The 26945-nt window shown below is 29.5% G+C and overlaps 1 protein-coding gene across 1 annotated transcript in view; it reads right to left on the bottom strand.

Annotated features, from left to right (window-relative positions):
• Positions 1 to 14725, bottom strand: part of LOC123266749 (transcription factor SUM-1) — a 41447-nt gene extending 26722 nt beyond the window's left edge. The window contains exons 1-3 of the mRNA XM_044731146.1: positions 14202 to 14725; positions 11791 to 12067; positions 8402 to 8575 (exon numbers count right to left, since the gene is read on the bottom strand). Coding sequence (XP_044587081.1) covers positions 8402 to 8575; positions 11791 to 12067; positions 14202 to 14422 — 672 coding nt within the window. The 5' untranslated portion in view covers positions 14423 to 14725. The remainder of the gene's footprint in view (positions 1 to 8401; positions 8576 to 11790; positions 12068 to 14201) is intronic.
• Between the last annotated feature and the right edge of the window lie 12220 nt (positions 14726 to 26945).

The following is a 26945-nucleotide window of genomic DNA, read 5'->3' as shown; positions in this document are numbered from 1 at the left end:
CTAATAAACTAAGCCGACAATTAATCATCTACAAAGTAAGAACAGATTTATAAATTAATAACAAAGCAGTTAAAAGTCGCTCATCTGACAAATAATTTCCAGAAGCATTCTCGGTTACCAAATTTAAAGACATTAATTAACCTAAGTACATTTTCATAGAGTAGACTCACACAATTTTCCCCACAGGTAGAAAGTATAGTCGAGAAATATCTAACAGCAAAGTTAAATTCGCCGCAGAGATTCCTCGGAGTTTGAAATTCCAAATAAAAGCATACTCTAACCCTGGTACTAAGATGTCTTGTGTCTTACAACGACTAGAATCTACAGTGGTGCATCTTCATAGCTCGGGGACAGATACAATTATGGAGAATTTATTCTAGTCTCTCGACATAAACTCTAACTTATACTTACATTTACGCTTGAACTTAAATTTTATATAAAATATATCCGTTAGACACTCTATTTAGTAGCGGTTAGTTACTGTGAAATATACTTTAGTATAAATGATATAAAATGTTATAAATTAACAACCATCTCTTAAATTAATACAACATATTGTCAACAACATTAACAAATCAATCTACATTCACATAAAATACTTTGGCCATTAATTCCAAGGGTTATTATTAGAGACTAAAGTGTTTATCATTTTTTTCTCGGTTGTATATCAGTATATTATATACACATATATGACGTGAAAAAAAAATATCAAAGGAAGAATTCTAATTTATAAAACCGAGATAAAATGTTGTTATTTAATATGAATTATAATCGATGTGCATTAAAGAGGCGACGGATTGTCGACTGATTTTTTTTTTTGAGAATCAGCTTCGTGTCTTGCGTCCGGTAAACATCATAAACCTCGAAGGATAATGTGTCGACCCCATTTAATGTCCCACTCAATATAAATTATATCTTCACTAGTACTCATCGTCCAAATGTAATGGCTGTTGAACAAAAATTATTTCCGACGCTGATGATCAACCCGGGATTTTCAGTGATGTCTTTTTTTTTCTTACTTTTTTTTCTCGATGACTATTAAGAACTTATACTTGGTTATTTTTATATATGTGATTGATATTTATAGAATTGAAAAAAACCTTACGGATGCTGGGTAAGTTGTAGGAGATACAAAAGTATTTTTACGCCGGCCGGAAGGTATTTTTGTTTTATTTACTTATTTTTGTTTTAGCCAAGTTATATAAATTATTGTGATGAAATTAGTTCATTTGAATTGTCTCTAGTTAGTTAAAAGGATCGTAAATCAATAGATCATTGACTTCTTTTGGATTTTTTTTAGTAATATTTTTAGATTGTTGTGTTTGTTTATAAAATTCTGAAGTTTGATAATTTACGGAGTAAATCTAAGTCCTCAATAAAATAATAGAGTAATTTTCGCGGCTAAAATAAACACCGACAAAAAATCTAGTGTTTAAATTAAATTAAAAAAAAAAAATTTCAAACAGGAGCATTATTAACTATTAAATAACATTTAATGTGAAAATTTAACTGAGAAAATTCTGTCTCTGTCTCATTATTAATAATTAACAATCAGCAATTTTGAATATTTAATGATTCGGACAATAATGTCGAGCTCGATTATTCCAATGAAGAATTTTTAAACTCGTTCATTGATTTGAAATTTAAAAAATTATCAATTCAAATAATTAGTAATTTTAACAGTGGAAGCGACTCTGCGATTAAATATGAGTTATTAATAACAATGACTAAGTGCTCAATCAACAGAGTTGAATATTTTATGTACGCTAATAGTGCATTTATAAAATTGAACTAATTTTGCCGAAAAATTTTCCTAAAAATAATGTTACGATTTATTTTTTAATTAAAAAAAAAACAAACATAAAAAGTTTAACGAAATTTACTAAAATAAAATTTCTCTCCCGAATTTATTGCGCTAAAAAAAATAATATATTGCGATCCATGGCAATTAAATAACGAGCCATTAATAACTTAAATTTAACAATTCGGATTTTCGATAAAATATTTTCAACATTGTACGTGCTTGACCTAATTTACTTATGTACATTATTTTTTCGCTCCAGATACTTTATGTGTGTACAGTACGCATACTTCTGCTCTACTCGCCCAGTAAAGCTAATTCTGGTAAAATTTAATATAAAAATGTTTTAAAAACTCGTTATAATTAAGAGAAAAATAACTTTAATTTTGTTAACTTTTTGCAATTCTTTTATTATGGTATAAGTACTATTAAAGAAATTACTACCTGCCGAAAGAGGAAAAACATCGTTATAGTTCATAGGTTAAAAAATAAATTAATGAGATCTTAATGAATTCTTATCCAGGAATTATGAGGGCAGGTCAGAGAAAAATGGGACACCGAGTCAATACGGTATATACTTTAGTCGAAGTAGGCTTTTTTTTTACTGGTGTTCATTATTTGCTTTTTCAGTATTACGTACATGAAAAATTGAGTTAGTTATGTCAATTGAAATATAAACTCACAATTACTGGGATTTGCTAGAAGCAATAATTTAGTTATCAATTGATTAGAAATTACAAATTGGATATTTTTGTATATCAAGTATATCCTTCGACAAAAAAAATTGATTTGATTAAAAAAAAATAATGTTAATTCCTAAATTTAACCCGCTTTATAGTTCTATAAATTTCTCTACACTCTCATAATAAAAATTATCAAAAGACAATCGAGTTTTCAAAAAAATTTGTATAAAATGTTGGAATATAACAACGATACACACAGCATCAGAGATGCGTACAGAGTTACCTGAAATCTAGTAACTCAGTCAGTTTTATTACCCTTTTGTACCCTCAGTACATGGGTCTTACCAAAAGGAAGGGACCATAGTTAGTGTCTCTCTGACATTCGTGCTGACCACTTGTGCAGATCATTGTTAACTTACATACTTGTAATTTGCATCTTCTTTTCTCAATCCTTTATTAAAAAGTTGATGTGACGTTTATATTGTTGTCGCCTTTCGTTGCCATGGTAACCGTTGCTATGGTTATCATTGTCATAATAACCGTTGCCATCGCGATAGTTACTATGGTAACCGTTTCTATGATAACCGTTGTTATAACCATAGCAACGGTTAGTATGACAAAATTTACCGTAGCAACGGTTACTATGGCAACGGTCAAATATTAAAGAGTTAAATTTATAAAAATATTGATTATTAAATTGTCGATAACAAACATTTCGATGGAAGCACGCAAAACACGTTTGATTTTCTACTTATTTAAATAAAGCCATTTTTTGACTTTAAATATACTCGGATAAATTAAACTAAATCATCTTTATATTGTTGAATTTCTCCTTCTGAATATTCTGATTCTAACATAAAAAATAGTCTCTTGTTTCGAAAAGAAAATAATTAAATTAATAAAATTCCCCATTGAATTCCCTAAATAATCCAAAATCAACCACGATTGCCCTCCATATACACCTATTTGGTGTGTCGGGCGTGAAAAATACGAACAGTCCGGAAACTGGATGGTCGTCGAGCGAAAGAAAGGTTACTATTCTACAAAAAACTCCAAAATAAAACTAACAAAGTTATATCTGTATATAGATATAAAAGTCAAGGGACCTTTTTCGTGTACGTGAGGAAACCTAGCACGTGATAAAGTTTCCAATGACTTTCCGTTATCATCAGTTAATGTAATAAAGAATTCTTGAGGCATTCCTACGAAACGAGATGACGATTAGATCTTCTCTTTTTTTACATTTTCTGCTCCTTATATCTCCTCTAGTACAATCCAATAGCACTCCTTACAACTTGTACTTATTTTGAAATTAACTTTTAATAGACCATTTAAAGTTGAGGCGTGATCAAGCACGTGCCATGTAGTTACACCAGAGCAACTACCAGGAATCCAAAAAATCTCATTTTTATTGCGTTATTTATTTTTTTTTCTGTAATGTCAGTTGACTCAAGAAAGTCAATTTTGAGCTTTTATCGTAAAACTCTTCCAGACTTAACGATACCGCTGTTGAGATACTGACTTTAAATAAGCACAATGTTTGCATTTGTATGTAACGTTATATTATACACTTTACTGTTCATTTTTGTCTTGCTCGTTACTTGTTACTTGGTATCTCATACTCATTCTCAGTAAACAAGGATAAGATACTTGGGGATACTCAACAATCTTTTGAGGTCCACAGGAGTGATATATAGTCAAAGAAACGCCTGAATTCAACGAGGAAAAATATTACTTTTGAGCATATAAGAATATATGTTTTTTACTTTGTTGAGTAAATTGTTTTTTACGGCCAAAAAACTTTTCTTTTACTTTGTTGCTCAAGTTTTTCAGTTTAATAGAAATTTTTTATTAGTTTTAATATGTCAACACATTTTTGTTTACTACTATATCTTGGGTTATTTATTATTACTAGAAAACCAAACGCGCTTTGCGCGCTCCCGTCGAAGTATTTATTGTCAACAATTTAATTAATCAATATTTTTACAAATTTAACTCATTTATATTTAACCATAGCTATTGTAAATGTTGTCATATTAACCGTTGCTATGGTGACAGTTGCTGTGGTAACGGTTGCTATGGTAGTCTCTGCTGTGGTAATCGTTACCATAGCAACGGTTACTATGACAATGGTTACCATAGTAACCGTTGCTATGGTAATCATTGTCATAGTAACCGTTGTTATAGTAACTGTTGCTATGATAACCGTTGCCATAATAACCGTTGCTTTGATAACCGTTGCCATAGTAACCGTTGCTATGGTAACTATTGCCAAAGTGGTCATCATAACAACGAAAAGCGACAACAATGAAAACGTCACATCAACTTTTTAATGACGGATTAATTAAAAATCATAAGTGTATGCTGAATATTCCGACTTTTTTACCCTTACTAAATACGTTAAATATTTTATTTTATTTTTATTTAGTAAAAAATAACTATTTTTTTTAATTCAATAAAAAGATCTTTAATTAGTGATTTAAATTAAAATTTATAAATTTTTTTATAAATATCTATCAACAATGCTATATTAATTACCCTCAGGAACATTAGATTGAAATTAGTCAAAAGACTATTGTTAAATTTAAAATGTCCGATTGATTATAATTGTCAATACTTATTTTTTAAAAGAATTTTTTGTTTCTAAAATCATGAGCACAAATTAGAAGCATTTTTCTACGCGCAGTCGCATTGTGATTTATTGTTTGTCTTGGATCTTCGGGATCGCAAAAGTTATATTTAGCAAATACATGAGAATGTAAGTGTAAGTTGGGCGTAGCGATATGTCTATGTAGAGGTATAGTAATGTAAGAGTAAAGAAGATAAGTCGAGCTTAATGTTTTGAAGATAAAATAAGAAAGAAGGATATGAAGAGGAAAATATATTTCATTGTGTAATCCCCACAGGAAGAATGTTGTGCTGATGTCCGTCGCCCGCCCAAAGCGAGATCACTGAAGAATAAGAAGAAGAAAAGGAAAATTTAAGGGAAACGGTGTGAGCTTCATGCTAAAATATTTAGATTCTTTATTGTATTTTGCTGAATTCATGTTTCTGATGTACTTCAAACTTTAAATTCTACATTTTATACTACACATGTTTTTTATAGTCCAGAGATCAAAGGATACATTGTTATGCATGTTTAATCTTGTTTTAATGCAGGAAAAATTCATTTTAATGGATTATTCTTCAAGCTACCCATGTTCTTTTAATGTTAATGGAGATATTTCATTCAATTTGAAATTTATATTAATATACTAAAAAATAAAAAAAATTGATTGATTTAACAGCAATAATCTTGATCTAAAAAAATTATTTTAGAGCCAATTTTATCGATCCAAAAATTTTTTGTGTTAAATTTTGAATAAAAAAATAATTTATCACAATTTTTTTATAAAATTAAAAACTCAGTTCCGAAATTTAAAAATAATTTTTTTTTTAAATTAATGACCAAGTAACAAATTGAATAATGAAAAATGGTGAATAAAAAAAACTACTTTGGAAATTAACCAGCGGGGGATGTAATTCCCGCAAGTGAAAGTGTAGTATGCGCTGCACATGTTCGACACATGGATCAATTTCGAAAAAAAAATAAGTAGGAAAATAATATCCGTCGAGAAGTAAGCGTCGTGGGGGTCACTACTGTGGTCATAAAAAAAGAGAAAAAGTCGTAAGTAGTGTAAATATAAATAAAGAAAGCCAAGACACTTGGACATATTTATTTATACATAAAGTATCTCTTTATTACAGCTGAAGTTTGAGTACTTTTTTTTTTTTAAATCTTCTTAAACATCTTCCTAACATAATATAACACTTGGTTCTGTTTATTATCGTCACAGATATTCATTTGCCACCAAGACTCAACTAATCCCTACGGTCGACGCTCGCCGGAATATTACACATTTTAAACTCGGGAATTCAGCAAGTGGTATTTTGTTTACATGAACCTGTCGCAAAAGCCAGATTGTCGGGGACCGACAAATGAACAGATTCATCTTCTGTCATGGTTTCACTCTATTTAAATGTAATATAGCTTAACCGTTTTTTATGTTTATTCAGGTGATAATTGTAATATATCGCTTTGATTTACCATTCTTTTGAACGCTCGCATTCGACGGTTCAAAAAATACTCGGCTTTTCACGATTTACAACATAACAGACAATTTTTATTTTTAATTATTTATTTAAAAATTTAAACCCTTAAGCCAAAGCTTCTTAAGGGCCCTACACTACACAGTAAAAAATTTTGCGTCAAAAAACTTAGTGTTAAATATTTAACATAAAAATTTTTAACACAAAATTTTAAAGACGCAAAATTTTTTACTGTGTAATTATACAAATATTCTTAACATTTATATACTCCATAAGGCAAAGAAGTATTTAATATTAATAAAGATTATTATAAAATGATAATAATAATTAAAAATTATATTGTAAAATATCTTACGTTGACTCAAAGCAAATTAAAGTGCAAGTTATATAATTTATGAGTTATAAACTACTGAATCTAAAAAAATAAAAATTAAAAAAAGATTCCGTGAAATTAATTAATTAAATATTGTTTATATATCGTCTCTAGATAAGAACGCATAACATCTTGATCTGAATTCACCGTAATTTAATTTTATGTTGAATAAGTTACTTAAAAAAATTTTTTTTAAGACAATTTTATATTTTTTTAATTAACGCTCAATTTGTTGAATTAAAAATAAAAATTTTGTTTATACTGTCAACTTTCACTGTCATCTGTACTTGACGTTTATTCTCAGCTAAGTCTAGTGTTATTTTTTTTTATTTTATAGATTAAGCCCAAGATATATTTTTATATATTTTACCGGTTTATGTAAATATAAATATATTTTATTCAGAAAGATAAATTTTGAAAATCAGGTCGAACCATTCTTTTAATAGACAATTTGCGCGATTAATAAAGATTTACTTTTGTGATCGGGATTTTTATTGCAATAATAAAATGCTAGTGATTTATTTCAAAAGAATATTATTTGGGATGAAAATAATAACGTTTAAATAAAAATAAATTATGATTATATTTTTGAAAAAAACTATTAACTATTTCCAAGCATTAAATATTTAATAATTGTTTATTAAATTGAAATGCATTATAGTTAATGAATGCGCATTTGTTTATAATGCATATTAATAAACCTCTAATTAAAACGAAATGTTTACTGAACGAAAGTTAATACGATGTTTAATAAGCGTAATTAATGTTTAGCTTTAAATTATTTGTCAGCAAAATTGATGGTATCTTTTTGTCGGATGATCCAAAAATTCAATTATAATTAACGAAAAATAAAATTTTAATCATCATTAATAAATTCTGAAAATGCAATTAATTCAAGCAGTTTTAATTGAAACAATAATTAAAGTCATAAACGACATGTATTCCTTTGTATGAATATCTATATTTACTTAGCATTATAAATATCAAATTAAATCCTTTTCATGAAATTCACTAAAACGGCATTACTATTTATACAAATATCTATATATAATAACCATGTAATTTCACTAAAGTCTGGCGGACAATTGAGAATTTCTGGTTTATTATACTGCGATAATCGAGTCGTGATGCGAATACGGAAGTCTGCAGTTGAGTGAATGCAATTCCGGGTCTTTATTTGACGATTAAATTTCACGGATTTTTTTTTATTATTTTTGAATCATATTTTTATTTTTTATGCTATGACTAAACCCATTATTGAATTCATCAAAAATAAATTCTCCATTCTTGGAGTAAAGTTTAAATACAGTCGAGTTACTGGTTTTTTATCAAGAATATTTGCTCAAAGAAAAGAGCGTACTGCCTCACTTTTAATTTTCTTAGTCCAAGTTGAAGATAATAAAGAGCGAATAAAACAACGCTAAAAAAGGTAAGCTAAATAATGAATTTCCTTACCATATTATCCGTAGCAACGTGACTCGCCGAGTTTCCTGATGGCCGGTTTCCTTGAAGGAGAGCTTCTAAGCTTTCGATGTATTCAATCGCGTTTCTTAATATTTCAACTTTAGGTAGTCGCTGGTTTGGATTGTTACTTGTACGTCTTTTTAGCACTTCAAAAGCTTCATTAACCTATAAATATATTAATAAATTTTTCAAAAATAATATCACAGTGCTAGAAGAATAAATAAATCATTGAATTACAAACAATTATAGTCTAAAATTTTTTGTGAACTATTATTTAATATTATCGGACAATATTACTATTTATAATAAGGAAGGGAAGAAAATAAAGCACTTGAAAAGTTTACTGTGAAAATTACACCAATAAAAAAATAATTTGGCTCAAGAGAAACAAATCTTAACCCAAGAATACAAGATTAGACATTTTTTTTGGTTCAAGAATTTTTTTTCTTGTGTCAAGTTATTTTTTTATCAGTGTATAGAGACGATTCTCTTGTAAAGAGACGATTCAGCGATCATACGCCCTCCGTCGGAGATTTTAAACGCTGAATTTTGTAGAGAAAATATCAATTGGCGTACACGGAGAAAAAAATTTTGCTATAGGAACTCTATAGTAGTTAGTTAGTTGTAAAAAGTTCCAGTAGGTTAACATATTCTTATAGTAACAATACCGTTTGGCTCCTGCAACTCTACATCGTTGAGCTCTGAGAGCTAAACGTTATTTACCTCTCACAACTCTACAGGATCGTTCTGAGACTATAACAAATTTTTGGAAGTCTGCTTAGTAATTTTTTTTTACGATTTAGCATTGAAAATTTAATAAATACATGCGGCAGGATGAATTTATATTGCCAACAATAATTGTATATGACAAATAAGAATAGTATTATAATAGAAATAAAATAATAATAGAATTTATATTACAAATAAAAATTATTTGTAAAATAAAAATATGGTCGTCACAAAATTATCTTATTTTCTTAATTATATCAACAAATATTGGACAAAAAATCACTACCGTATATGCACAAGAAAAGATAAACGAAAACAAATTTTATTTTATGTTAAATGGGGTCTTTTTAATGTATTCCGATAACTTATCACTTATCACAATATATTCAACTAATAAATTAAATTAACAGTCACTGCAAATGAACCTTGAAAAACCATAAATACAAAACTGTTCTAACGAAATTCAATTTGACAAAAAAAAACATATTTCCTTAAATAAATGAATTAGGAAGTTAATTGTCCTCATATATTTTTAATAATATGGATTAGTAACAAAATAATTCTGTTTGTCATTTTAGAAGGTTATGAAATATGTCAGCGCACTCCACTACTGCGCAACGTAGAGCGCTCCCAACTATACCGTTTGGCTCTAAGAACAATCCCGTAGAGCTCTGAGAGCTCAACAACACTGAGTTATCAGAACTAAATAACATTTTGTTACTGTAACTCTACAACGAACAGTAAACTGTGTATAGTTGTGGTAACTCTACAGTTACGTTACCAGAACGAAATTTTTTTTTTTCCGTGTATATTACTATATCAGACCTAATGTTAAAGTTAAATCAAACCCTTTTTGTTATATAATAATAACAGTAATTCATAACTCAAATTGCAGTAATAAACGGATGCAAATAATGGAAGCTTCTATTTGAATGAATATTAAGTTATAGCGAATTTCATTACAACACCAATCAAGCTAAATGAGATTCTATTCCCAACTGATGGCAGTACACATTTAACAAGCTCAAGAACCTTCGAACTAGTACTCAGATACTATCTAATTATCGAGTTTGATGGGATTATAAGGGGTGTGGAACGGCATACAAACTAGATTTTATTGGGATTCTGTCTACTTAAACTCAAGTTTAATTTAACTCAACGTCATTTCAAAATTACTTTCAACCGTAAACAATGACTGTTCCAAACTGACGCGCTTTACTTAATTTCATTACCTTTTAGTATATCTGTATAATTGAACTTGCAACTTTTATCTTAGTTTTGTTGGTCAACTTAAAAAAAAATTTCGACGGTCTAATTAGCAATTGGTCTAACTCCTTATTTTTTAGAGGGTGATTTTTTAACATTTTGATGTAACAATAGTGTAATTATAAATTATTTGAATGATCCAAACCAAAGTATTATACCTCTATTAGATATTAAATTATTTTTCAAAGTGATAATAAATTTTGAACTAATGTTTTTTCGTACAAATGGAAGATTCTCTAAAATAGAGTTAGACAATTTGCTAATTGGAATGTCGATTTACTTTTTAAAATTACCTATTTTGGAAAAAAATGAGGTTGAAATGCTTGAGATAGTACAGAGCGCTATGTAAAAACTACTCTGCACATTACATCTTTCTAAAACACTACTGAGCAACGCACGAAACAGTAATAATTGCTGTTTTTTTTTCTTCATGCATATCATGAATACAAATGATAAATTATGAAATTTTGCCGTCCTCACTGATATCAAAAGTGGTTCAACCAACCGAATAAACAAAAAGATAATAGACAACTAAAAGAAAACGATCTAAGTAGACAATAAAAAAGGGTAATTGTAATGACGACATAAAATTTAATAGAAGCTACTACTACATTCGAGTAGTATCGGTAATCAGTTTATGCTTACACTGTTTCCATAGCCAAGTTTTATAGTCTGCACAATTACCGATTTGAGCAGCTTGTAAATAAATTGTTAAATGAGTATTCAAACTAATGTTTTAAACTTTATGGTTGCTTTCAACGGTTTATTATCTCGTAAATGGGTATACATAGTAATGAACCTCGGACATATGTTACACAAGCTCAGCTATTCTATGAATAACTCCCTTTAAATTCCGCAGCGCTCTCTTTTAATTAACAAAATTCTTCACTAATTGTTCTGTTTTTAGAAGCTGTCTAACTAAATTTATTTTTTCAATGAAAAATCGGAAATTCATTCAGTATTTGATTTTTTTCTAATTATTTTGTTTATAATACATATAGCCTGAAATATTTTCCACAAGTACTCAATGCTCATTATTGGACTTCATTAAAAGTTATCTGTCATTAAATTTCAATAAAGTTGTGGTTTTTAATTAATTACAGAATAAATTAAATTCATTTAAAAGTTGGTCATTTTGTGGAAACATTAATGAATGAAACTGCTAATTAAAATTTTAATAATTCATTGATTAATGTAAGCAAAGTTAAATATTCAATTACAAAATAATTTTCAACAGCCCCTTAATTAAAAATGAATTTTTGGTAAAAATATAAATGAAATAATATTTTTAATAAGTCTAAAAAAATGTCATGGGACATAAGTAGTTTTTAGGATGTACATCATACATGTAACGGAAAAAAACGTTAATATTTGATGGAACTAACCTTTCTCAAGCGCCTTCTCTCGCGTAATGTGGCGGCTCTCCTCCTGTCAACAGTAACAGTTTTTTTCTTACAAGCCTTACACGCCCACAGAAGACATCTCCGGGCGCCGTGGGGTGAAGTCGCGTCTAATACATGGGGATGTGGTACATGTTCAATACCCTGCTCACTTTCGTTAGTTTCATCGCCATCTGCCGAAGCCGATTCGGGATCTGCTGACGCATCGGCTGACACCACTGACGAGGCATCGTCGGAGTCTGGTATGTAACGAAACTGAGGTCTGCACAGAAAATTACCATAACATCTTGTTAATATTTAGATTGCTTTCAAGAATTCAAATTATAATCTAACATATAGATACCATTTTATTTAAATTTCATGTATTTATTCTTCAGAATATTTTGAAATATTAAAATAAAATAAAAATTCTACTCTAAAATGTGTTTTTTCAATCATTTAATTCAAAAAACAATTTTTCATATTTTTCCGCAAATTTTTTGCTTGTGTCTATATTTTATCAAGCTACAGATATTTTAAGATCCACGGAGACTTATGAAACGTACAATGACTATTTTATTAATTACACGGAAAAAAGTAAATTGTAACATTCACTCGGATTCCGGTTAATTTTTGTAGTTTCAAACAGTAAAACGGAAAACGGGGTGGCAAAAATATAAATATTACAGAACTTAATGTAGAAAGTATAAAAGCCACAATTTATAATTTAATATCCAAAATAAGTGATTAGTAGCTGTCACTATAGTAAATAACGACTTTCAAACAGTAAAAATTGCCATTTCAATATATAGTCGATATTATGAGGAGAAGGGGAACTCAGATGAAAGAGAAGGGGGTCTCACTCTGGGAGAATTTAACATTTGAAACAGTAAAAATTATACTTTTAAAATATACATTTTACCAGTCCAAGCAAGTCAATAATTACAGTTTGATTTTTAGCGTTGCGTTTAAAATTTACCATTTTACTTTGTAAATATTGACGTTGCTTGTATTAGAAATTTACTAACTTTATTTTATACTTTTTACATATCCCGGGAAAAAAGAGCATATCAGAGCAGATCTAAACTTTTTTTCCCGGGTATCATAAGATCATTTTTTAGGTACGAAATGATAAATATCAAAGTCTGAATTCTTAATTATTATACTTAACTATTTTAGACATTGACATAGCGAATATTACTGTTTGAAATAGTATTTTCTTCCATGTAAACAGTAAATTGTAACGTTTAAATGATAAATATTATAAAGTGAATGGTAAAATCAAGATTTTACTGTTTGAAATGGTAAGTTTTAGCTTTTGATCATTACTTATTATAAATCGACTGTTATTTATTACAGTTTACTTTTTTCCGTGTAATAATAAATGTTTAAGCGTAAAAATAAACCACAATTATGGATTACTGTGGTTTTATCTCAAAAAACACTACAGGGCTAGTCATTGTCGGTGACTAGTGTCATTTCTGCTACATATCGTCCTTAATTGTAAGAACAATCCGTCTAAAACGGATATACTGTGCATTATTATTTATGCTAAAAATATAGAACCAATATTTTAATACGATAAGTAGAATAATGATATGTAGTATACTTAAAGAGTGTATGTATAAAGTGAAAACAGTTTAAAGGCCAATAAACCAATCATCAGTCTCTTGACACATCAGAGATCAAGTTAATCCTTATACTTATACTTATATCCACTCGACATCGTGATACTGAATACACTTTCGATCGTACTTTCGCTGGTGCACCGATAAATGTGTCAGCTAGACAATTCTAAGGCCAAGAAAAATAACCTCACGATATTTTATCTTTATTATCTTCTTCAACATCACTAAAAAACTAAATAAATAAACTTTAACAAGAAATAAAAAATCTCGGTATTATTCACTGAAATCTTAATATTTTTCTTTATTTAATTAATGGTATTAATACTAGTAATCTAAAGTCATTTTATGACCGAGAATCACGAATTGTATATATAAAAATTTTGGCTTGATAATTTTTTGATATTTTTAATCACAGAATTTTTTTTTAATCAAGTTAATTTTTTATCATTTACAGTAAAAAATTTTATGTTAAATATTTAACACTTTTATGTGTAAATTTAATATTTATTCTGTTGAATCAACACAAAAAAGTGTTAAATATTTAACATAAAAATTTTTGACGCATTGACGCAAAATTTTTTACAATTGTATGAAACCTTGAAAGGCAAAAATTTAGATAAAATTTTCTAATGATACTAAATTTAACTAAAAAAATCCAATTTATCATATAATTAAATCGGAGGAAAAAATTTTTTTGACTTCTTAATTGCATAATTAAAAATGATTAAAGATGAGACACAAGTTGACATTATTTAGACCATGAAACCCGATGAAATCATGAAGTCATACCGATAGTGGCCAGAAGAAACACTTTCTGGAGAGGTTGAACTGTCGGCACTTCTTGTCCTCGTATGGTGACTATTACGGTCATCATTTCTGACAGGTACGTAGCCCTGCAAGAACTCATTGTCCGGATTGTTGTAAAAATGCCTGCGGTGCGAGTGGTATCCGTCATAAGAAGCCCGACTGTCGTACGCATAACCCCCGACGTCTGTCATCAGGGTCATCATTTCACGGTAAAAAATAATATTTTTTCCTTCAAATAATTTATCACTTGTAAAATTCAATCACTGCACTTTATTGAATTTATAAAATAACACTAAAAAATTCACTAAAGATCAACACATTAAAGCAATAATAAAGTCTGTACTTTAGAAAAAGCAAAATATTAACTATTAATGCGTTAGTGTTTACACGAACTTAAAAGATAAGTATGAAACGTGAGTAAAAGCTCGAGCTTACGCTAGTAAGGCACTAGTTCGAGTAATGTCCCCGTCTGAGGCACATGGCCTTACTTTACTTCTTAGTCTTGAGTAAAGTTTTAAGTTTTAAGTGTGCTCATCTGATCTTTGAGCGAAGGTCTCTCTTCTCTCTCGTGATCTCATACCCGAGGTATGCTCGTCTTTTGGCACCCTGGATGCTCCTCCTCGGGGGGGAATACATAAGTGTGGATATTTACGTGTTACATGTGTCACAGTCACAGCCCAGTCCCGACTATTTTTAAAATTCCCGGCCAATTGAAAACTCTGAAAATTAACTTAGACCCACCGCAGGCCCCGCCTACTACCTTGTCATAGATGCATTAGTTTGCCGGAATTTCCTACATGGGCTGGGTCTTAATCATTAATTTAACTTTATATCTTTTAGCTCGTTTGATTTTCGTTATTCGGGCGTTTTAATAGTCTGGTTATACTACGACTCGCATCATTCTTCCACTCACTGATTCATCCTACCCTTAAGCCTCACTTAATTCAGTGAATGGATCAAACAATTCTAACAAATACATTCATTTTATTCATGTTACCAATATCTAATTATTTCTGTTTTCTTGCCAACTTAGTTTATTATTTATTTAAAGAAAAACTAAATTTTATTCATTTCATTTTCATTTATGATTTTTGGATCATCTTTTTTCCGGAAAAAATTTCTCCTTAAAGCTATATAGATCCGACTTTAATATCTAGACGTAGAATTGCATTTAAAAATATCTTTATTTATGAATTTAGCTTAAAATTAAAAATACTTGTTTTTATCTATAGATTCTAACAAATATTTGTATTATTAAAATATATTTTTGTATATTTAGATGATTTGTACTTGAATTTGTGGGAAAAATTTAAAAACCACTTGAATTTTTAGACGTACACTGATAAAAGGATTAGTTTATACTTAAAAAAATTTATTAATATTTAACAAATAATTTATTAGACCACTTTTTAGTCCTTAAAAAATATTTCTTAGTATTTAAAAAGATTTATTAATATTTAATAAATAAATATCAGATTTATTAAATACAAATAAATTATTTTAAATACTAAGAAATATTTTTTAATACTAAAATCTGGTCTCTAATAAATGATTCGTTAAATATTAACAAATATTTTTAACTGTAAAAAAATCCTTCTATCAGTGTAGAATTGTTCAAGTTCAAAGAATCTTTATTAATATATTTACAGTTACAAGTAGTGGACTCTACTTATAATAAAATTTACATTACATATATTTGTAAAGAGTATGTTATTTTTGATTCAATATTTATTTTGTTTTTAGGATAAATTGTTATCAAATCCTAAATTAACCCAGTGTAGAATTGTTTACATCAATAAACATATTAAATAAAAAAATCAACTCTCTTGTAAAGAGACGATCTAGTGATCATGCGCCATCTGTTAGAAATTTTTAAAAGTAAATTTGTTTAAAAAATTGTATATGGATATAAATAATCATATGAGGTCTGACAAAGGAATATTGAGTCATATCAAGACTTATCAAGTCAAATATATGGCTTGAAATGGTCAATTTTTGTAGCAGGGCATTTATGAGCATATAAAGGCATAACAAAAATTATAAATGGACATATTAAAAAACTTCTTTATAGGAATTATTTCTTCTAGAAATTATATATAATGATAGAATAATTGAAAGACTATCTTAAATTAATTTTATAATAGGAATGGATAAGTTGTAGCAAAAATAAATCAAACAATGAAACTTTTCTGAACATTAATTTTGATGAAAATGATGATGGTTATTAAAGTGATGAATTAACTTTGCAAGTATGTAAAATGTGAGTAGCAATTTATAAGTTTTGTTTTGGCTTTTGGGATGTTCTTTTGGTCTTGACGTCTGTCGACAAAATGTTTAAAAACGTGTAGCGAGTACGTCAATTGAGAAGGTGTGCATGGCAGATTCGGGGAATTAGAATGGTCTATTGAGCGTCGAATAAAATCTAAAATTATCTTGGCAATAATCCAGAAGACCAGACACGGAAAACCGAGTTTGAGGTTGTACATTGCTGGTTATCGTCACACGCCAATCACGGGAAAATTTATACATCTCATTTTTCATACGACAAACTTTATCGTTCTGTCAATAAAATTAAAATTTTATTTATTCTAGATAGCTTATCTACGAACGGACTCGTGATTTATTTCCACTGACAAAATATAATATAATAGTGCGGATATTTATTAACAACTCGCGGTATTTTTTATGTTATAGTAGAAAGTTTATTGTGATTAATTTCTTTCGATATTCAATAAAATGTCAATGACAAATTTTTTTTTTATTTGTCATTTAATTTATCAATCAGTAAATTTTTCAGAACAATCAAAAACTTACAGATTCAGTAGAATTCAATAGTAAAAGTAAAAAAATAAAGGACAACTTATTCTTGAAAATGGAAAATTATTAAATGTAAAAGGGAATCTAAAAATTGGAAAACAAAACTAAAAAATTAAGAAAGAAATTTAAGATTTGGAGAGAGAATACTTAAGAACGGAAAGAAAAAATTGAAAAACGGAACATGAAAACAAAAATAGAACAAACTGAAATGCTTCTACTTCAAAATTTTATCACAATCCATCAGCATTAAAGTTATATGCAGTCTAAGGGCATCATTACCTTTTGCTGAGATCCTTCCGGCTCAAATTGTCTCGGGACTTTTAATTTTTTCACAGCTTATTCTACCCGTGAAGTTTCCCATTACATTCGTTTCCGGAAGTCTCGTCACGCTATGTTACTAACAGTGGTGAAAACCTGCAGGACGTCAAAGACCACCAAGAATTATTTACATGTACTGATTTTCGTCGGAAAAATAATGTGTTTTTTTTTTCTTTTCTTTAATTGGGTATTTTTTTCTCGTGCCGTTACAATCAAATTTCAAACTCACTATTAAGCAAATTTTATAAAACGCGTGGTGAAAATAGATTAATTTATTGTGATTTCTATACAAGAATTACATCGATAAAATAATTATAAAAATAACTTTTTGTAAGGTAAATGTAATAATAAAAAATTTAACAAATATTAGCGGCAGAACTTATTGATTGCACGAAGGTAATTAATAATTTAAACTTCAGAATAAAATTAAACTACCGCAGGTAAACGACCTCAAGGATCGATTTAAGCTCGACAGTTTTTCTCTTTAAAATTGCCTTTTAAATTAATTAAGACACAGTGTATAAAATATTTCTCTGCATATTCCAGCTTTTAGTGATTAAGTGAAGGAAATTTGACAGTATTAGTCAATAATTCATCTACAGTTTAAACCTAAAACATTCGTTTAAAATTAAAGCCCCAGACAATCACTTTTTGCGAGTTAGCAAACTATGCAATTTCAAAATGAGTCAGGTACTGTACTGCTACTGCACAATACGATAAACTCCATTATGAAACTTCTGCACAGCAATACTGAAAAGCATTCTCATCAAAGAAGATCCATATATTTGAAGTAACGAGTATTTGATGCAATAGAAGAACCAGTTGCAGCGGAGAAGTAAGCAATAAAAGTAAAATTCTTTGTGAAATAAATGTAACGAGCTTGAAGTTAAATTATTTGATTCAAGCCAGGCGTAATAAACTTTGAAGAAATTTCAAACTTAATCTTGACAGTTATTGAAGTACACTCTACGAAAATTCAGGTTTATTTTCTCAGTTATGCTTTAAATATCAAGAGATAATTATAAAAAAGGTGTTTTTTAATTTTGAATAATCTAGAACGTATCCATCGTAAGTAAACCGCAATATTATGTGGCCACTTTTAACACTCGCTGGTTTTCAGGTACTTTGAGTGTGGTTAATCTACTTACGCTCACATGAGCACACTACACACTAGTATTCAACCGTGAATTTAGCTTTAACCTCTAGCCCTGTGATTTTAAATATACACCCATTCCAAATATGAACACTCGTGTGATTATAATAATTATTGTACTTATTACTACAACCGTTTTGCAATATTAAATTGCTATTATGATAAATTGTTAAAAGAGAAGAAAACGTACTAGTTTTAATTTAATTATTAAGTACTACTAACTGAATAAGTAATTTCCATTTTAATTTTAGTTAAAATATATTAAAAACTCCTATAACTACAATACAATTGTTTTTAACATTTGGAACAAAGAAAGAATTGAAGTGAATGAAAAATAGTTTTTACTTTAAACTGACGTTCGACTTAAGTGATAACTTTAAGCTGCCAAATATCTTTGAGGCGCTGAATCGTTTTATGTCAGCTACAGAAAACTGTTTACTTGTTCTCGTACTATTTTATTTTCTGTGGGTACTCTTTAGTACAAAAGCAGAGTGCCACAGCATTGAAAATGATGGCAAACAAACTAAGAAGAAAATGCAAGTATTATTCTTTAAATAAAAATAAAAGGAGAAAAATAGCTTGTATAGAATAGAAGTAACGCATGAATGAGTAAGAGACAGAAGAGTTAAATTTTTCAGAGTTATTGGAAATATTGAGATACAATGCCGTTTAAAACTGGGTCGCGCGTTAAATTTTGTTCAGACCATAAAACATTTGAGCTCACTCGAGACTCTTGTTTTATCTATTTAGTTTTTAGCATTTGTTTATTCATTATGCATTCAATTCTTTTACTGGATAATTTAAATATTGTCACGTACAATTCTAAAAAAATTCCATTCAGAATAAAAATTTATTGAGGCAATTTGGATGACGGTAGGGTGAGCAGTTATTTGCTTGCTCGTTTATCGTTAGCCGCTAAGTGCAATGTCAACCTTTAATAACAGAAAAATTTTATATTCAAAGTTATTTATATTGATACAAGAAAAAAAAACAGTTCATTAAAATAAAAAAAAAAAAAAAACTCCTAGAACGCTGTCTCATATCTCCGAATTTCCACATATTTTTTCCAATCATCAATGTTTTCCAGCGGTTCCATTTAATCTGACCCTTGCGTCGGTTTTTTATTGACTGAATACACAAAAAATTTAACGCTCCACAGAAGAGGATAATTAAAAAAAAGTCAACGGTTTCGCAATTAAAAATTTTGAAGCTGCCACTAAATTCAATAAAGCATTTTCCTTTTTTTCGAATATTCAACCTTTAGATATTTAGCAATTTGATTCAATACCTATTGAAATTCAATCTATTTTTACTTAACCCAATTAAAAATAGAACATAAAGCTTGTCAACGTTTTTGAAATCCCGGATATAATATTAAACTTGTATATTTTTTATTGCAGCCATCTAATAAACCACAAAGCTTTGCTCATATTTACGGCTTAAGCCTCAATACAAGGTACAAGCTATCTTGAAAGTTGGAAGAATAGAAGAGCAAGTGAGGTTGAATGCTATAATCTTTCATTTGCATTTGCCTTTAGTCTCTATGAAAAGAATAGGTCGCAAAAATTCCTTGATTTTGTTTAAAATATTTCATATAATTTGACAGATATCCAAATTTTGCAGTTTTTAATCTAACTGCTCATGATTCAAATTTTTGATGTGGCTGATATCCGTATTTGATCAAATACGGCCTTATCTGGTCATGTATCGCGATATCAGTCTTTATTTAAGGGTAAAACAAAATTTATTTTGAAATTAAAGATAATTAGGTTAATTAAAAACCAATTTTAATAAAGCTTCTTAGGAAGACTTTTATTTTATAACTCAACTCTCTAATAAGGAGACGATTCAGCGATTATGCGCCTACCGTCGGAGATTTTGAGCACTACACAGAAAAAAAAATGTCTTGAATCAAGTATATAATTTTGAAGAACATCTTCTTGATTTGAGTAAAAAAATTCTTAAACTAAGAAATTTTTAATTGATTTAATTAAATTTAATTCAAGAGTTTTTCGTCTTGATTCTAGAGAATTACCTTCTTCGAAATTATTTTCTTGGTTCTAGAATTTTCCTCTCGAATCGAGTTAATTTTTTTTTTCATTGTACTTTTGGTCAAAAAATTACATATTGGCATATCAAATTTTATTTTATTTAAAAAATTCATAATCTATGAAATTTACCCCTTCTCGCATTTCCCAAACCAAAAATGACCAATTTGAAACTCCAATTTCCTTCTAAAGATAGCGGCAATAACATTCTTAAATTACAATCTCCATATTTTCGAGTAAACTTTCTCATCCTTTTATTTATCAGCTTTTAACAAGAAATAAAGACTCGAGAACACATTGGCATGAGCTAGTGTAGCACAAACTGCTACACTAGGTCGTCTGGTCGTGGTCGGGCTCGTCTCCGGTTTAGCTCGGCAGCTCAACACCGGGTGTTCCCCAGAATAAGTACCAGTCCAAGCTTTTAGGGTGGAGAACTTGCCAAATGGCTATGTATACATTACGAAACAACCTCCTACACACATGGATATCATATCTATAACATACAATAGGGTGTTCTCTTTTTCACATACTAGAGAACTTGCACACCCTGCAATCACATCCATACTGGAACGGTTTCGGATCCATTCGGGTTGTGTTCGTGTGTCCTCGCGATATACACTCTCACATACACACACCCAATACTAGTACGCGGAAGGTTGAAGTAGAGAGTAGAGAGAAGAGAATCTAGCAGAGGTAAACCCAACTGAGCCAACTGGCGACCCGATGATGATAGAGATAGAAAACGGGTCATACGCCCTATCTCGAAATTCAGTAGCTCGTTCTCTCTTAGTTGCTACTACACCCTGTACCGTACCCTACTTATTCCAGTTTCAGGATATTCGGCAAACAGGAATACTCTCACTCTATCTATCTATCCAGTACTGGTGAACCTCGAAGTTTATGCGGGTGAAAGCCTCGCCCCGTTTATATTTACCATCGAAATCTATGACGGAACCTCCGGAGTCGTAACCCTTAACCTTTTAATCTTTATCTCGTGACATTGGACGTCCCTTATGTCCCTTTAGTTTATAAGCTCTGCTGGGCGACTATCAACTTTCTTAAATTTTATCTCGCTCAAGTGCTTTACGACAGCTAGGAGTGACGCTTAGCTGTCTTACGGACAGAATAGAAATTTTTTACGGCGAGACTCTAGACTTAACGGTTATTGCATTGCTTGGAAAAAAATTTATAACGAATTTATTGCAGGTTTTATGCCTCGTCTATTAAACTGACATTTTTTCCCCCGATAAGAAACGAGATGATAAGTGAGGGGTTGGAAGAGTAACAATGGAAAATGCCAAGGAGGTTTTTTGGGTTGGTTATTAAAATGTCTTGGGGAAAAATTTGCTGATTTGATTGATTTTTATATCTGAAAATATATTGCCCAATCTGGTTATATATGACCGTATCAGCACGGAAAAAAGAAAACTCGAAAAATTACAGTATAAAATGTAAAATCAGTCCCGTCGTAATCAAAACTAGAAAAATTACAATTTGAAATAACATTTTTCTAAATTCATTTTTTAAATTTAATATTCAGAGCTTTCAATGTAAATATTACATTCTACAATGTAATTCTTGCAAAATCTGTAATAATTACATTTAAAACTGTAATTTTTCCAGTTTTCATCACGAACCGCCATGTTGCATTATATACTGTAATTTTTCGAGTTTTCTTTTTTCCGTAAGGCTAAACAACAATAAATTTTGTTTAAACTTATAATTTTACGATTCCCGATGAAAAATAGTTAAAATAAAAATGCGGATGACATTAGCATCCTCTTTAGTTAATTTTTGAACTACATCTTTGTTGGCAAAGAAGGAAACTTTAATTATCCTGGCAAATGATGAACTCGAATACTCGACCCTCGTTATGTAAAGACACGTGCTCTCAACACACAGCCAATCTACGTTAACGGAACTATAGTGTATTCTTGTATTTAAAGGATTTACTAGGATGCTTTAAAAATTATATTTTCAAAACGGCACAGAGGTTGGCAATGGCCTGGTCGGCTCGGTGCTCGCTTTTCGAAAGAGTGGGACCCGGGTTCGATCCCAGCACGCACCAATATTTTTCAGTGATTATACGCCAGCCTCTGGAAGTGGCAGAGATATCCGGGCGGCACACGTCTGACTTGGGCGATCACACATTTTAAGCAACAACTTGAATGGATGACCACTCTAGTCAGCGTTGGCTAGCGCGAGGGATCTCTGAACACTAGGAGAGGGGCCTAATGCTCCAGTGGTCGATAAAGAAGAGTTTCCTATAAGTCACTGTAGACTTAACCCAGCTCCGACTGTACTAACATGAGTTTTTTCTGTGGTTTTCCCATGTTACTGTTCCAATATCCGAGTGGTGAGGATCAGGGCAAATGCGGTACAGAAGGCACAAGTCGGTCCACAGCCGCAATGATAAGGCAGAGTTAACTAAGCAGAATGATAAGGCTTAGGGTTTAAAAGGGCGTTATTACGCCTGTACACTAGAAATCCGTATATAAATATAAATATATATTTTCAAAACGGAAAAATTTATTCCTTCGCCTTAAGAATGAATTTCCGGTATTATTCCAAATAAATAATTAGAAGCAATTAGTTTTTTTTTTTTTTTTTTCAATGTTCATATTATATTCACTTACTAGTATCTTATTAAGAACTCCAATAGGTTATGGGCCCAGACCCGGTGTATGACTCTGAACTATCAAGTATCTTTTTCCATGTTCGAAATAAATTAAATAAAAATTCATTCACTGATAATTAAATCAAAGAGATTAAGTTTTCCAATTAATTATAAATAAAAATAAAGTGACGTTAGCATTGAATACAATAGAATTCATTTTATTAATTAATATTCAATAAACGAACTTAATTGCAAATGTAACAGAAAATAATGAAAGGAAAAGTATTTAACGAACTTATGAAGAGCCAGATTTTAATAGCTTTCAATTTTTCCGGCCTGACGTTATTATCAACGAATTAAAAATCGCCTGTAGCACAAGCAGTGGCGCTCATGCTCATGCTCATGCTAAATTGCTCTATCACTCTGTACTAATGCACTATCGACGATAAGACTTTACGGTAAAAGATTAAAAAAATAAAACAGTAATTATTAAAATAGTCCGGTATCGGAAATTTCCATATCACGGTTAAATAAAATCAAATATAATCTCATTTGTAACTTGATTACTTCAATGGATTGAATGTGAGCTCGCCAGAATGAAAAAAGCTCTAGATTAATTGATAATTATGAGAGAAAAATTTGAAATATATCTCAATAGTTTGTATTTTTTTTTTTTTTACTGCACCAACAGCATGCCCAATTGTATCCACTTAATAAAAGCTCCTGCAATTGAACTAAACACAAAAGCTTGATCAACCAACTGTAAAGAAAAATAGTGTGTTGTATATATAAAGCACTTTAGAGACTTTGAAGAACGTTGAGATTGAGAGGACTTTGAAATCCTTCAGTTACGTAACAATTTATCGATTGAATGGATTTGAAATAAAGTAAAAAAGAATCAGGACTTTTTTTTGGGATTTCTTCTATTTCTGAATAGATTTTTGGAGGTCAGTTAAGTTAAAGTGCTTTACACTGAAGATATTTTACACTGAGAGACAATTTTATTTAATAGTAATAAAAAAGTTTATTTGGACTTAAAAAGAAAAATTAGTTAATATTAATAAAATTATATTTCATATGAATAAAATTTTCTTAAATACTAATAAGGTAAAAGCCCCAATAGATGATCACGTACCAGTATATGATCATTCCATGTATTTGTATATCTATATTCACAAATATAGGTATACAAATACATGGAGTGATCATATACTGGTACATGACCATCTATTGGGACTTTTACCTTATATGTTTATTAAAATAGCCACGAGCGTCGCTTTCATTTGCTGTCATTTATACGAATATTAAGTCATTAAAACAAATCTAATCTCAAAAAAAAAAATTAATATTCATCAATTAATTATAATATATTCAAATATATTTTCACAGTAAAATCTGTTAATAAATATCTCAATAAATAAATAGTATAAACATTTTTCAACGAGATATCCTAACCTAACCTTCTTGTTTACTTCCCCTTCCCCTTTATTAGCCAAATAAACGTTTTATTAAATAGTAATAAAATTTTATTACTATTAAATAAAATTGTCTCTCAGTGTAGTGAAAAAAATGGAAGACTTTTTTGAAGCAAAAATTTATTACAATTTTACAAACTATGATAATAATCGGTTGAATTTCTAAAGAGGACAGCATTAATAGATTGTAAAACGTTTAACTAAACTGAAATAATTTTATTAATTTAGAAGAGTTATAGAAGGATAAAAAAAATTTAGGAATAAATGAGAAAAATTATAAAATTTACAAGTTAAAGTTTTTACGTGGCTCGTTCAATAGTAGCAGTTAAATAATAGAGAGAGATAAAAGTATATGATGGAGGTAATATTTACATTTATGGTAAGCTATCCAAATACGTAATACACTTTAGGATATCATCGTTGGCCATAACAACGGAGTGTTGCCAAGAGAATTGGAGGAGAATTGCGTGACAAAAATTATTCGCCGTACCTTTGTGTGTTTAACAAATAAAAAACGAACCCGAAATTTAATCTTCAAAAGGGTGTAATAAACCGATTCAAATATTGGATGTTTCTTTTATTTGTTTTATAAAAATAAAATTTAAAATGTTAAAAAATAGTAAAATTTTAGAAGCTTTATTAATTAGTAAAGTTTTAAAATCTTTTTAATTTTATTAAGGTCAGTAAAATAATAACAGGAAAAACAATGATATAAAAATTAAAGTTGTCATCTTGAAAAAAGTTTCATTTCAATTTGTTCCAGCACGAAAAATTAAATAGATGGAAGAGAAGAAACAAGAAAAGAATATGAAAGTCTGTATCGTAGTAACTTTAGAGTTTCATATCTTTTGCACCTCATTTTTCCCATTTTTACTGCGTATCCCTTCGCTATACACACTAGGAGCCCAAACGACCTGATATATATCCGTTATCGTTGAGAAAAATGAATGACGTCGATAACGGAAACGACATCATGTCTCTGGGATGAGTATAAAATCAAAGTACAAAAAAATAGAATTTAACCACATATAAGAAAGTAAAAACGAGAATGAAAATAGAAAAATTACTGAGTTGAAGAAGAAATGTCTTGAGCTCCAAGCGTTTCTTTCAGTTCAATTGATTTCGTAAAAGTGCATTCTTTCGGTAAAATAACTTTTATAAAATTATATTGCTCTAAATTTTTTAAATTAGTTATTGAAACTAACCAGCAACATATCCAATTAGTGAACTAATCAGGACATTAGGTCGTTCATTAAAATTTAATCAAACTCTCTGGCAAATACGGAACGTATGTCTGACCGAAATTAAACTGACTGCTGTGTAACATTGTCAGGTTTTAGAGATTAATAAACTTCCAATAAAGGGCGCAGTATTGAAATCAATGATGCTAGATTTTAAAATCTGATAAAAAATAAAATTATCTTGGCTATGAGATTCCATTATTTAATTAAAAACTCAACAACAATTATCGATTAAATTTTAATTAATGGTAATTTTTTCTGCTTATTTATTTATTAATTTATAACTTTAAATTAATTATTAGTAGAGCAGTTTAGAAAATTAAAAATACAAGCTTGAATATTTGAGCCTATATTTTATTAATAATTAATATTAAAATATATTTTATTGATGTAAGTCCGTTGCGACATAAATTACAATTTGCATCCAAGCTGATCAAATTAATAAGTTTCCAACTCTATTGCACTAAACGCCCGAATCCCCACATTACTAGTATTGATATTAAATCCATTATAATTATTCTGTAGAGTCCATTATAATAACTATTACATCAATTATTCAAAGATTCCACAGCATATCTTCCGCTCATCTGTTCATTAGTAGAAATGAAAAAATAATAATTAACTATCCTCACGCGATTAATGCGACATTTTCCCAGTTGTACTAAAGACTCTTGAGAACACATTCCAGTTCAATTAAAAAAAAAAAAAAAAAATGCAGTGTATAAATTTGAACAAAATATACCGATACTTTTTGATATTTCAATATATTATCTACAAAATTGTTGGATTGTCACCTTGGGCTTTAAAAGACTCAAAAATATCAAAACAAAACTGCAGAATTAATCAAACTCAAAACATCTTCAAAATTTCATACATCGGATCTGGCTACAACGTTTTTTTGGTGTTAGTATATGCACTGTATAATTTTTACTTTCAATTTTTTCCCGAGGAAAATAGCGTTAGTATAATTAACAACCGGACTTATAAGATCGTCATGAACGTGGCTTCGTTTATAACAACCGTGAGTGTTAGCTGGATTTTGATCTTCTTTGTTTCT

Source organism: Cotesia glomerata, linkage group LG6 (genome assembly GCF_020080835.1).
Source record: "Cotesia glomerata isolate CgM1 linkage group LG6, MPM_Cglom_v2.3, whole genome shotgun sequence".
Taxonomy (NCBI): Eukaryota; Metazoa; Arthropoda; class Insecta; order Hymenoptera; family Braconidae; genus Cotesia; species Cotesia glomerata.
The sequence above is the reverse complement of the archived record's forward strand: the minus strand, read 5'-3'. Positions and strand labels throughout refer to the sequence as shown.